The sequence below is a fragment of the Prunus mume genome, linkage group LG8 (assembly GCF_029339155.1).
Source record: "Prunus mume cultivar Tortuosa linkage group LG8, ASM2933915v1, whole genome shotgun sequence".
NCBI lineage: Eukaryota > Viridiplantae > Streptophyta > Magnoliopsida > Rosales > Rosaceae > Prunus > Prunus mume.
Genome location: NC_142705.1, coordinates 4,881,076 through 4,895,410, shown reverse-complemented (window position 1 = coordinate 4,895,410; position 14,335 = coordinate 4,881,076). Strand labels below are relative to the sequence as shown.

The following is a 14,335-nucleotide window of genomic DNA, read 5'->3' as shown; positions in this document are numbered from 1 at the left end:
TATTGATTGTTGACATTCAAAGTTTGGGTGAAAAAGACTAATTGGTTTAATAAACCATTTTTTACCTCTTGTTTTTATGGCATTAGTCATACTTGTTATAAAATAAAATAAATAATAAAAAATTGTGTCACGCTCACGCACATGCTTATTTTTCTTTCAAACTTCAACTGTATTTTGTTTAGAACAAAGCTTAACTTTTCAAACTTTACTTGAGTTATGTTTGCTTTATTTTGAATTTATCATAATTAAGAAGAATGAAAAAGCGAAGTTTTTTTTTGGGGTGGTGAAATAGGAGATTAACTCCTAAACACACAAAAACTAAATGACAAAGAAATCGAAGTCATTGTCATGATTTGAGATAAACTATACATGTTTAAGTAGGTTCTTAACAATTTTCCAATATAATTAATTACACAAATTGGACCCCATAAATAAATGTTAAATATGTATTGAATGGTGAAAGGGCTGAATCTAAGTAAATTTAGGTTTTAGTAAAAAAAAAATTCACTTTTGAAAAAAGCCAAAGCTTTTTCAAAAAAGACAGAAAAACCTCTCAACTTTTAAGTCAAAGACATGCAAATGTAAAGGATTCCTTAGAAATCCAAAAATAAATAAGGGCAATTTTGTTCATTTTGGCTTCTTTTACAAAATTTCTCTCTCCTTTGTGTTTTTCTAAAGTCTCCCCTGAATCTATCACCTCTTTTGTGGTCAACATCGATGACTCTTGCCAATTTTGTTGATTTCCTTATCAATCATAGGGGGGGTCCTCCACCCGTTCACATGTATCAAAATCATTTGTTGTAATGCTTGCCTTTTCTCTTTTCCCTTCTTTTTATGGTACGTATTTTTAACATTGTAGATGTAGTTTGGGTCAATGATTAAAGTAATGTCTGCTCTTGTATTTAAGTTCGATTTCTGACCTCGTACATTAGAATAATTTAGAATATTCTTTTATAAAAAGAGTTATACATTTACATCGATACCATTGCCTTCTCTTCTAGTGGAATTCAAAATTTGATTTCCATTTGTTAATTCTTAATAAATATTTTATTAACTCTTGATTAAACTTAACGGTGAGGGAATAGAAATAAAGATGATTGGCACTGTTTAAAAAAAAAACAAACAAATCACAGCTGTCTGTGATAATTGACAGCAACAAATAACGATCATACAAATTTTAATCACAATTTGATCAAGTCCAAGTTGCAATAAAAAGTTATTGTTCCAATGCAGGACATATAAAATACACCTTGAAAGCATAATCCATGGATAAATAATGCACCTCAAAATCAAAAAGCAACTTAAATATATTTTCTCCTGGAATAATATAAACAAGATAAAAGCACGACTGCGACTGCAACTGATAATAAATAAATAAATAAGATCAGATTTATATAATTAAGTGTCCTCCTCCACTCATTTAGTACAACTTAATTGGTTTGATTTTCTTTCTTTTTCTACGTAAGTGGCAAGAAAAATATAATTATTTTATTAATAATTATGGCAAATTATTCAACTACTCTCCAAGCCATTCTTCCCCTCCTTGATCCCCATCAAGAAAAGAAGTCAAGGAATGGAAATTAAGAACCAAATTTGGTTGAACTTGAACACAATCGTGGCTGCCACCATTCAAATGCTGCAACATTTCCTCTGAGAAAATTTGAGCTGGTTGGTCCACACAGTGTGACAAACTATTGGCACCATTTTGATCAACATCGTCGCAATTAATCGCCGGAAAATCCGAATTCAGGAGACTTGCAAGGCTAATCTCGTTCATGTCAAAATCCACTAGAAAATCCGAGGACGAATTTTCTTGATCAGCGATATTAGAGAAGGAGGACAATGACGACGACCCATTGTTCGTGTGGTCATCCCCCGCATGCCTGTCTAACATCAACCCTCCTCTGTTGTTTTCTTCACAATGTTGGTGGCCAAGTGGGAGTTTGTGAGGGTCTGGGTTGATGAAAACTTTGGTGCACTTAGCAGCTTTGGTTCTGACCACTGGGGACATCTTGGATGGTGATGGTGAGGTCATGTTGGGAGACATGTCCTCCATAGTCTTGGCCTTTTTGGAAACTCGTTCACCATTTTTGTTGTGGTGCTTGAGATTTGAAGCAGAGCCTTGCCGCTGTTGGTCTTGGATTTTTTTCCCTAAATTGGTGTTCCAGTAGTTTTTTATTTCATTGTCTGTTCGCCCTGGAAGCCTACCAGCTATTAGCGACCATCTGGAAAAAAGAAGAAAAAAAATTACAAAATCAACATCAGAATCCCAATTGATCATGATGAACTTTTTTCTTTTCTTTTCCAATTACTAGAATTTCATAAATAATTATTTAAAGCAATGAAATGGCACAAATTACCTGTTCCCCAAGAGCTTGTGAAGCCTGATGATAAGCTCTTCTTCATCTGGTGATATGTTGCCTCTCTTAATGTCTGGCCTCAGATAATTCAACCACCTTAGCCTGCAGCTCTTCCCACATCTTTTCAAACCTGCATAAATTAAGCACCAACTAATCAGAACCATTGATTTGATTTTCAAGCACAATTCAGAAAACCCACACAATCAGATACAATGAGCTAAGCAGTGCACATTTCTCTTCTCTTTTTTTTACCTGCTTTTTTCGGGAGGTTTCTCCATCTGCCTTCACCATGGAGTTTGATGTATTCACTGAGAACTTTGTCTTCATGGGCAGTCCAAGCACCTTTGTTCAAGCCCTCCTTTGCACAACAAGCGCTTCTCCCCATTGTTTTGGTGCCTGCCTTCTCTGCTCACACCCAAAACTCTCCTTTTCACTATAGAAACTGTTTCTTCACTGCCTCTGGTTTTTTTTTCTTTCTCCGAGTCGTGTGCTTGTTTGATTTGGTCTCCTGTGTGCTTGGATTCAGATACTTATAGCTGCACATTTTCCCCACGTTATTATTATTATTATTATTTATATTATGGTCCCTTTTATTTTTTTAGTTTGCCTAGTGGTCCTAAAAACTAGCCTATCTCATTAAAATCAATGGTGGCATACCATTTTCTTTTCAGAATATCGTCCTTATAAGCAATTGGACCAAAAGAGAAAAAACAAATTCATTAATTTTTTCACTCGTCTCTTATCATCTGACTTATCACCTGACTGACAATAGAAATAGACACGTAATTACGTTAAAAAATTATGAGCAAGGCAACACCTCATTGCAAATGATTGTTTGTTTAATGTGCACTTTGGTACCACTTTGATCATATAATTCTGTAATAATGTAAATGATCCAATATATATTGTGATTTACCGGTTTCCACCGTCCAGTTTAATAAGCCGCCCACACCCAATCAGTTAGGTTCGATGCTTCCACATTTGAGACTCAAATTCCCCAATTATAAGGTCCAAATGTTCATATTACAAAGCAGATCTTCTCATCTACTAGGCCTCCAAAAGGAGATTTTTTTTTATTTTTTTTATTTTTTCAAATGGAGAAAAAAAAAAGCGATAACATTTTATTATGTCAATAAAATAAAAAAAAATACAAAAAACACATACTGTAAAGAGAGCCATTGTAATATATACAGAATTATATGCGAAAGCAAATATTACGAAAAAAGGGACTTATTTATTCGATGTACAGCTCTTTTATCACTCATCACTTAAAAGTTCAAGAATTAATTAGAAATTAAGTACCCTTTCTCCCAAAAATAAACAAGGAAACCCAGCATTATTATACTGCCTTCATTAGCAGAGTTGGTGGATTGTTTGACGTTGTGTGAAGATTTTGTGATGAAGAAATCTGGACCGAGGAATCTTCCATACCATTACCATATATATTATATAAATTTAGAAATCTGGACTCGTTAAGCAAAAATATTATATAGTCGATCCAGTCTTTTTCATTATATTTTTATTACCAAAATGCTGAACACGACGTATATATTTAATGCAGAAAGAGTGCTTTGTTTATTCTGAAACTTAGCAAATTATTATATGTTTATTGCAAAGGAAAAAAGAGTTTTCTAACACAATAATATTATACAATTTTCTAAGTCAAATTTGAATCTGCCTTGCCTTTGCTTCTTTTACTCTCAAGCTAACATTCCAAGAGACCCTTGAAAGTTTGTTAGGCTGCCACCTCTCTATCTCTCTCTCTCTCTCTCTCTCCTTCTGAAGTATGTATGTACTATTGCCTGCATGAGGTTGAGGTTCAGCATCTAGTTTCAATCGTCCCTGTCTCCATCATGCAAATCAATTGCAGTTTCTATTTCTTTTAATTATTTAAGCATACCCATTACTTGGTCTTCTAATTAAATTGATGATAAACGATTAAACTAAGGCCACAAAATAGCAGATAGGAAAAACGAGTAGAGTATTGTTAGTTGGTGGAGTTGTGTGGTACTCTCTCTTTTCTCGTAGGAATTTTTTAAGGCAAAATTTTAACAATGCCACCCTCAGACAGAGCACCTCGGTTTCTAATTGAAGTCCTTCTACTTCATCAAAAAAGTATATTGATGATAAATGATCAAACACAAAAAGAAGATCCACAGTAAGATTAGCCTTGATTTGATCCATGCTATTAATTATAATCACTCGTATAGTCTTTTCAGAAAGTACGTCTCCGCACACGATAATTATTGGTGTCATTGCAGTTGACGTGTCCTTGCTTCCACGCACTACAACCTGTCAGTGTTGATTAGTTGTTCGTTCGTTTCGTTGTACAAGTTCCACGCAGCACAGCGGCACAGAGCACTAGTTTATAGACAAAATAACGAAAAAAAACAAGAAAGACTTGGCTATCGATCCATTTTTCTTTGTGATCATACATTGAAGATCAAAATTTGGACTAATTCAAATAGTTTATTTTGCAGCACCACTCGCTGCAATTTTGGTTGCATGCAAGTATACACATTGGTTGCGCCAAATCTGGACCTTGAGACTGATGCGAGTTCAGGTTTAGAATATTGGTACTTTGTTTTGTAGAAGAAATTCCTTTAAGTTGACCCAAAAAACAAAAAAAAAAAAACAAAACAGAAAAGAAAAATCTATGGCGAGAGAGAGCTATTGATGTCAATTTGTCAAGAGGTTGTTGGTATTGGAGTAATAACTTAGGTAGTTGGTATTGCATTATAAAACTATGAAATTCTTAGAGCATTGACTTTAACTTTCACCCTGCACATGAGAAATAACTTCAAGCATTTTGTTTCCTTCAGAAAAGGTAAACTTTGCTTTCTAAATCCAATAATTGAGAAACCACACCCAACTTTCAACTCCTCTTGATATTAAATCAGTAATGGCCTCATCACTTTCTTCTCAGAAATGTCAACATGCAAAACGTACTGTCATCATATGCTTTATTGAAAACGGTGAAAGTATAGAAACTAATATAGGAAGACGTAATTGTGTTGCAAATATGTCTTAATAAGGAATACTCTTATTTGCATACGTGGGTTAGAGCAGTTTGGTATGACATTAAGTCCCGCTCCCTTACAACAAAGTTCGAATCCCCTTTCCATTTTCACTAAAGTTCAAATATTTCTTTTTATAAAGAGTAGTTTGGAGTATGCATTGTTTTCAAAAAATACTTACTGTTTTTAATGATTGCCATGTTCCATGTGGTTGGTATATGTCAAAGTCGTATACAGGCACTGGTTGAGTGACACGGTACTGGTGGATTATTAATTGCAAATTTGAATTATCATCAGATTGATAATTTTATTAAATGGTTGTGGTTGTAAAAGAATAGCAGGCAAAGAAATGGAGGATTATTATTTACACTATAAATACGAAAGAGATGGCAACACAAAATTCCAATTTGGGAAATTCAGGAAATTAGGCAAGTCATTAATTCATGGTTATGTGTCCCTTAAAGAGGTGTATCAGGTTGCAGGAATCTCAATTTCGGGATAAATCAAATCTGTCCTCGATAAATAGATGCCTAGCTATCAGCGGTGGGACAGTACATATTTTATTTTTAAAACTTAGATGTAACGGGATGTATATTTCTGTGTGTTTAATCGTTTTCTCTATATTAGCTGTTTTTTTCACAATAAGATATACACGAATTGTAAGAGATAGATTTTTCCACATTCCATTTCATAAACAGTTAGAATTTACGACTCTGAAAAAAGTACGTATAATAATTATTTTAGAGTGACAATAACATCTCGCTTCCATTATTGTATTTTTGGTGAAAAACAACATTATTAGTTGTTTGTGAAATTTAGTTGGTGTGTATTAGAGTTTGAATATCGGATAGGTTTAGTGATATGGTTCACACATTTCACTAAACAGAATAAACCCAAAAGTTCCTTTGCTTTGCTACATGCCAAATGACATGTGTATCATCCCGTAGCTCTCGTTTTCAAACCAATGGAAGCACAATGATGCGCAAAGCTGCTCATTTTCGGCAATAATTCTGGGTCCACTTCAGTTTTGGTGTATGTCTACCGTCGATGCAAAATGATGCAGAATATGTATGTAGTCAATTGGCATGCATGCTAAATTCACAGTGGATTTGATATTCTTGGCTTCATAATTTCTTGGTTTCATATCTAGCTAAATTAACAATTGTATTGCGGAAGTCCTTGTACTTATTAAAAGTCGAGAACCACAATTATTGGGACCACTCCAATTTTGTAATCTATCGACAGGGACATTTAAATTAAATGGTTCTTGGAATTTTCTCTTAGGTTTTGTTCTTATTTTGGCTCAAGCAATAATATGTACACACAACCAACTATTCAATTGGTATTGTTTTCGTTGGAGGAGGCCTTGTTGGAGTTGGCCCGCTAAAGGATGCAGAGGATGGTGGAAGACCTGCTCTCAGCAAGAAAACGATCGATCGCTTTTGCCAGGTGAAATGATGGTGGAAGAGCTGCTCTCAGCAAGAAAGTGATCGATCGCTTTTGCCAGGTGATCTATCGCATCGGTGATTTTGAGCTCTTGGTGTTTTTGGTTCTAGAGTGAGTTTTGGGCAAGTTCTTGGTCTAGTTTGACTAGGATTGTATTTCCTATATTTGGTGTAACTTTGTACTGTAGTCCTATGGTCTATAAATAGGCATTTTAGTACTAGGGTTTTCTCTAACGAGTGCAAGAGAGAAAACAAAGACATTAAATTGGGTTTGAGCCAGGGTGAGAGAAAAGAGAGTTAGGGTTTGTGAGAGTTCAAAGGGGTTCTTCATTGTAACCAAAGAGATTCTTCTACATTAGTGAGTTTCTCGAGGATCACCGAAGAGGACGTAGGCACAACGTTAAGTTTGATGTAACCTTACTGTGGATGTTTGGCAAGTTGTAAACCATATGGGCACAAGATACTCCTAACTAAATATTGTAGCTAACTTTAACGATCAAAACCACCTGTATTAAGTTATAAACATCAAACTTTCAACGACAGGATCAGTAGGTAATGAATCCGAACCTTATCATACGATCCATGCACATGAAGCATTTAAGGAAAGTTAAAAACGCAAGTTTAATTAAGCTTTGGTCGGTTTGATTGGCTCAAATTTATCCAGAAGTACAACTATTATCGTTAAAACCAGTGCCTCACTAACACACACAAATATAAATCTTGACAAAGATTACATTTTATCATCGAAATTCGAAAAGCATGCATCTAATATGTTGTTTATTGTATTATATACGCGGGCAACCTGCATCGCATGTGAGGAATATATTTTATCCAAATTACTTTGCAGCTGTAGAAGTTGTTGAGCTAAGAAGATCAAGCTTAATTATATTATAAATTTCAAGTGGACCGATCCATTTTGATTTATTATATTAACACGTGAAAATTTTTTATAAGGTCTCTATGGGAAAATATGTTATATATATATTTTTTTGTTGGGTAAATAAAAGCATGTGGGATGGTGGAAGTAAATAATTGAGGGCTCATTGGATCAATGATGCGAATTACTGCCAGGCACTAGCCGGGAGGATGACAAGGTTTCAGGGTTACAGAGCTGCTGATTCAATCTTGCCATGCATGGCCCATCTCGGATGGTCTTTAAAATAACATGAAAATTTATGACCTTCTATATTAAATATAAATATAATTCAGACAGGAAAAAAATAGTAGTAAATATAATAAATAAAAAAGAAAACTCCCTCAACCTACATTCTCGCGGTATTGAAAGTCGGATGGCTTTAGCTCTCTGGACCGCATTTTATTAAGAAATTTCCAGAGTCTTGACTTTACGTACATCATCATCATCAGTTTGGAAGCTACCTTCCCACATGTATGGGATTGGGATTGATATTGTCCTTTTCCATGGAAAAAACAAAACAACAACAAAAAAGTTACACAAGTTTTTTGGCTGAATTTTCCCACGTACATATACATATGCATGTACAAATTATTTGTATATATGCAATACATATATATATATATACCAGTCCCGATCTTTTGGACAGTCTAAGAGATATATTGTAGTCACCCACCGTTGGATATTAATTCAATGGTTCAAAAAATTTCTTAAAAGGAGTGCAAGAGTGAGTGAACCGTTGAATTTACATCTAACAGTGAGTGACACAAATCTCTTGACTGTAGTCCAAGAGATCAGGACTAATATATATATAAATACAAATTTATAAATAAATCCATTCTAGCTAGCTAGCTAGTACTAAATCTCTACAAACAAACAAATCCATGTGTATAATCATTCAACAAAATCACAGGTTCATCACAAATTAGTCCGTCAAAATTCTATTTTATAGTAAAAACACTTACAAACATCGTTTTCGAAGAAGAATGAAAAACTCATGGATCCATATTTAAAGGCATAGTAAAGTACACGACAATAACCATTCATACTTTTTGCCGATACTAAAATTTCACATTCACACTTGAAACGCACTGTATATAATATGCACAACACACATCAAGAATCTTTGAAAAACTTGCCTTTAATATATACTGAATTTTGTCATAGCAAAACACACATGTCTCCAAATTATTGACAAAAATGTTCAACTGCAAACTAACAAAGTTCATCTTAGTAATGGAATGTTTTTATTCAGTACAACAGAGTTGGAAAGTTTTGCAAAGTGCAAAGCTAGAGGGGCTAGCTTGATTTTAACTAATGATCCACTGATCATCATCTACTGAATTCAGAAAAGATGAAAGTGCATTGAAGCCGTTCACATCTCCATGATCATCATCATTTGGTTGAAGTGGGTCATCTTGATCATCATCACCAGCTCTCCATTCTCCCAACCTTGCTTCACCCATCAATAAATCTTCAATCTTGGTAATTCCACACTCCAACATGTCCTGATCACAGTCGTTGATTTGTGCTTTTTGGAAATCAGAACTCAGCACATCCGGTATGAGCATGTCATTGATATCAAAATCCCTCAGAAAACCAAACGAAGAATCATGCTCCCGAGCCGCTGAAGAACACGGGCTTTCGCTGTCGGAACCAGGAGCCACGTTCGATCTTTCAAGCATTTGATCATGGCCATCCAAATGTGAGGGGATGGCAACCTTCCTGCACTTAAATGCTTTCGTACGGACCACTTGGACAGAAGACTTTGATGCCGGATTATTCAATTTTTTCGTGTCGTCTTTCGAACTAGTACTAGCACTCAGTTGATCCTGATAAGCCTTGTCACTTCCTTGCTCTGACCTCTTGCTCAAATTGGTGTTCCAGTAGTTCTTGATTTCATTGTCTGTTCGTCCCGGCAACCTTCCAGCAATGAGTGACCACCTAATACAAATTATACAAAATTAGAGACACCAATTTCGTCATAATAACTTGATACCAAGAAGAGATGTAAATCTTCCATATATACATATGTACCTGTTTCCAAGAAGCTTATGAAGTCTAACAATGAGCTCCTCTTCTTCGGGGGAAATGTTGCCTCTCTTAATATCAGGCCTAAGATAATTCAGCCAACGCAATCTGCAACTCTTCCCACAGCGGTTTAACCCTGCAGAAAAAAACACTAGTGTTTAGTTATGAGTACATTGTCCCAAAATGTAGAAGAAAAAAACATGAAAATTGTCACATATATATAATTGTTAATTTAAATAATGAACCGTACGTACCCGCTCTTTGAGGAAGGTCTCTCCATTTTCCTTCTCCGTGAGTGTTAATGTAGTTAGCAAGGGCTTTATCTTCCCAAGCAGACCATGCTCCCTTGTTCAGCCCTTCTTTATCACAGCATGGTTTTCGCCCCATCTCTCTCTCTCTTTTTGAGTTCAAGCAGAGAGTCTAGATTGGAGTGTTAAAAGCTCCACTCCACATGGCGATGTGGACAGATTTATACATGTGTGCATGTGAATGGCTGATGGGGGTCAAAAGCTTAGCTCCTACTTTTGAAGGCCAAGCAATTAAGGCTGGAGAAATTCACCTTAACATTTTATCGCATCATAGTACAATAATAAATGAATGTGTATGTATTCGGAGTGAAGCTAACATGGTGGCCGATGCTCTTACAAATTTATGACATAATTTTATTCAACTTGTGCTTCGTTTTTTAATATGTGTAAACATCTGTTTTGATCTCAGAAATATTTGGATCCCCAGATAGGGATCCTAATTTGTATTTTTTTAAAGTTATGCCGAAGATGAGCGGGGTTAAGCGATCAGCAGAAACCGAGGAATATAAAAATACACAAATACCATAGAAGAGCGATCAATTTAAAAAGTATTCTACTCTTATCAAACTTAGATTGAGAAATGAATATTTATGCCATTAAACTAGGATATAAACATCTTATATATATATATATATATATATATATTATCAAACAGTCAAACAAAAGATAGCATTTCCCTGCAAAAACCAATTGGGTGTATGACATTATTCGAAAATTACAGGTTTCGGTGGAATATATATCGTGGCATCATGTGTGGAATATTTACCAGTTCCAGTGCCGTAAATTATGAGCAGCATCTGAACGTTTGGTGTTATCTTTCCAGACTTCACTGCCCAACAGCATAATTCAACCCACGTTTCACCCACTACATGTACTCGGGACATGGGAAGAGCCATGAATCACGTGGCCTTCAAAATATTAACTTTAACCACCTTTTCTTATTTTTCTTTTACTTTTGATCCAGGGTTTTTGTTTGTGAGTGTAATTTCGTTCGTAGCTGTGGATGCAATAAGAATCCAAGGGGACCACGGCGCATGATGTACTTCAGTCCAGTCTTCTTCTTCTTCTTAACTTAACCTAACAGTAATATTTTTGAACCTCATAGTTATCAGCAAGGCAAGGCACCCTGAAAATAAGAAACAAATGGTTGCTTTCATCCAGGCGTACATGTCAATTCAAAAAAATGACGAGACGAAGGGGACTTTTAATGAAAATTCCTTGATTTAAGGCATTGGTACTCTTAAATTTTGAATTTGACTTTTGAACATTTATAGCTAAAAGAAAAATTAATAACGCATATACATCAAATAAATAAATCTATTTGAATCTTGATAGGAAGTTACATAACCCCTGCTCTAGGTACGGGCAAAAAGAAGGAGAACCACCACCGTTGAGGCCTTGGTGTTGAAGGGGAAAAGATTTGAATAATTGGGTGGTGTAGAGTTTAATAAATTTTTTTTGTGGTATTTTAGGAGTTCTTTCTCTCTCCTCAGATTTAGGAGTTCCTAAAAGTCTCCCTACTTTAGGAGGGCTTATTAGGACTTGGTCTAACATAATCACGTGGCCTTGAAATTATTAACTTTAACCACATTCCTTTTTTTAATTTTTTTTAATCGAGGGTTAATTATTTAATCAACCTTTACCCAAAATGACTGTGACGTGTGTTAAATTTTGCACATGTTGGTTGTTTTTATATGAATGCATTAGTCCACCAAGCCACTACGGGAATTCCACCACAAATTGCAAAGGGACCCCGACGCACGATACTCCTCCTACCTCTTCTCACCAAGGCACCCTCAAAACTGATCAGCTCATGCACCATGTTCTCCGGATGCCCAGAATGCCATGGCAGCAACCCCAAGGATCCAAGACACCAGCTTATGACAGCTCACCTTGGATATTATGAACCACATAATTCATAATTTGTACTCTTTCTAAATGACAACATATTCCCTTTCTCGTTCTAACACAACTTCTCCAAGAAAAAATAGTTCGGTTGCCTCTCGTAGTTGATCCTGGAATTTCTCCAGACGCACATGTCATCAATTGATGTTATTTTTTCTAAGGCAAAATGGCGAAACCAAATTCAACCCTAAAACCAAAGCTTATATGATTATAAGAAAGAAATAGAAAATCCATCCAACCCGATTGATTTTGTCTTGGGAGTAGTGAATTATTACCAAAGTCCTTCTGAGCTGACATATATTCTAAATATTAGTCATATCTCCATGCCTACTACTTTTTATGCATCATATTTCTTAGATTTTTACATTTGTAAATAACCGTGAAAAATAAATGAAGGAAAAAGAAGAGGGATTCCATGAGATTTCGTATGGTGTGTGTAAGGAGCTAGAATACGTACAATTGCAATGATAGGCAATGACAGCGACCACTGTGAGGCTCACTTGTGTCTGTCAAATAGACAATCAGAACATACTATATATACATTATACAGCGACCACTGTGAAGCTCACTTTTGTCTGTCAAATAGGCAATCAGAACATACTATACATTATACATTATACATATACATACATATATATATATATATATATATGGACCCATATGAGCCCTCTACATCTGAACAATACAAATTAGAACAAGAAGAAATTCAAAATCAGCAAAAGGTAGATTCCACAAGAAAACTGCAAACCAAACACGACTTGTGCATTAATTGCATTATTTTGAGACAACGTATTGTTTTAGGGTTTTCTTTTTATAAAAAAATAAAGTTAGGGAGAACGAAATTCAACTTGAGACATCTCATGAGGGAGCAGATAAAGATATACTAACTAACTAACTATATATGTGATTTGAGTTGGTGAAGTACATCTCATTAAAGAGAAGATAATAACACAAGGGGCTTGTAGTGCTCAAGTGATTAAGAGTATTTATCTCTGCACGACCTGAGACTCTAGGTTCGATTCCCCTCCTGCAACTATGGAATATGTCATTAGAGGGGAGCAAATTGACTGAAATGCTCGATGAAAGTCCTCAAAGAGCTCTTTTTTCTCCCAGAGCGCGTTGCTTGCGCTTCTTTTCTTTTTTCGAGTTTTGGCCAGGTCTTAAAAAGAATAAAAGGTTTAGTGGGATGACGTCGAAAAAAAAAAGAAGCGCAAGGCAAGCGCTTTGCTGGGAGAAAAAAGAGCAACTCTTTGAGGACTTTCATCGAGCATTTTGGCCAGGTTTTAAAAAATAAAATTATAGAGCAGCCTCTATTAAACAGAGGCGCAAGAGCAGAGCAGCAAACAGTTTCCTCCCCTCCCCCAAAATAGTTTTAGCTCATTTCTTCATATGTCAAACCCTAAATCCCCAAATCCTACTAACCAACCTTCACCCAATCCTGCGCTGATGACATCCTCATAATGGTGGCAGTAACAGCAAAATAACAAAGTCACCCCCAAATTCGATTTGATTTGGAAGGTAGATATTGTCCCTAAATTTGAAATTATGTTACCCTAATTTCTAATCTATTTATGCTTTAATTTGAAAGATTTTTATATGTATTTATTTCTCTTGATTAATTTTTTTGTTGGGTTTTATTTTGTTTAGTTAGTATTAATAAATTAAGGGTTTTTATTAGGTTGTATATGCTTAGATTATATCTTGGTAAATTGGATTTGTTTTTGTGTTTGTTAATTAATGAAAAAATTTCTTATATATTTTTGTTTTATTAGTTGTTGGGATTTTATAATAGATTGTATTTGTTAGGTTGCATGCTTGTATCTTCTTGGCAAATTGGATTAATTTTTGTCTATTCAATTGTTGGATTGGATTGGTTGTTCATGCTTTATTGATTATTTCTACCAATACAGTTTATGGAACGATATTTTAATAGAAAGTTCTCATCATCTACTTCTAATTCAGATAATGTGAGTAGTTCGAGTTCGAAAGATGTCGTGGGTAGTTCAAAAGAAAGTGAGTTGCAAGATGTCTTGGCTAATTTTCCTGCATGCTCTGGACTTTGATTTTGGAATAAACTTAGACAAGCATATCTATAAAAGGGTCCATGTCAACCTAAAGATCACACATTTCCTCAAACTGATTTTTCAAAGAAAATTCCTTTTAGACGTTGACCCCTACAAGGAAAATTTCTGGATCCGTCTTTGTCCCCAATATCGCTTGTATCGAAAGCTATTTTTTGTAAAATAGTACAATTTGAAGTTGAACTGGTAGGTGGGTGGAGGAGAGGGAAGCATGCATGATGACTTGAAAATTCTCAACCTACCCCATCCCATGATGTCATTGTGGTATTATAATC

The 14,335-nt window shown here is 35.2% G+C and overlaps 2 protein-coding genes across 2 annotated transcripts; both read right to left on the bottom strand.

The window, feature by feature from the left end:
* Nucleotides 1-1,361: 1,361 nt before the first annotated feature.
* On the bottom strand, nt 1,362-2,873 carry LOC103340566 (transcription factor MYB1-like). Its single transcript, XM_008243989.3, has 3 exons — nt 2,613-2,873; nt 2,361-2,490; nt 1,362-2,225 (listed from the first exon to the last, which is right to left on the bottom strand). Exons 1-3 carry the CDS (start codon nt 2,743-2,745, stop codon nt 1,517-1,519), a joined length of 972 nt encoding a protein of 323 aa, XP_008242211.2. The 5' UTR covers nt 2,746-2,873; the 3' UTR covers nt 1,362-1,516.
* Nucleotides 2,874-8,916: 6,043 nt separating this feature from the next.
* LOC103340564 (transcription factor MYB1-like) lies at nt 8,917-10,272 on the bottom strand. Its single transcript, XM_089042984.1, has 3 exons — nt 10,021-10,272; nt 9,773-9,902; nt 8,917-9,679 (listed from the first exon to the last, which is right to left on the bottom strand). The coding sequence occupies exons 1-3, from the start codon at nt 10,151-10,153 to the stop codon at nt 9,046-9,048; spliced, it is 897 nt and encodes a 298-aa protein (XP_088899110.1). The 5' UTR covers nt 10,154-10,272; the 3' UTR covers nt 8,917-9,045.
* Nucleotides 10,273-14,335: the final 4,063 nt, after the last annotated feature.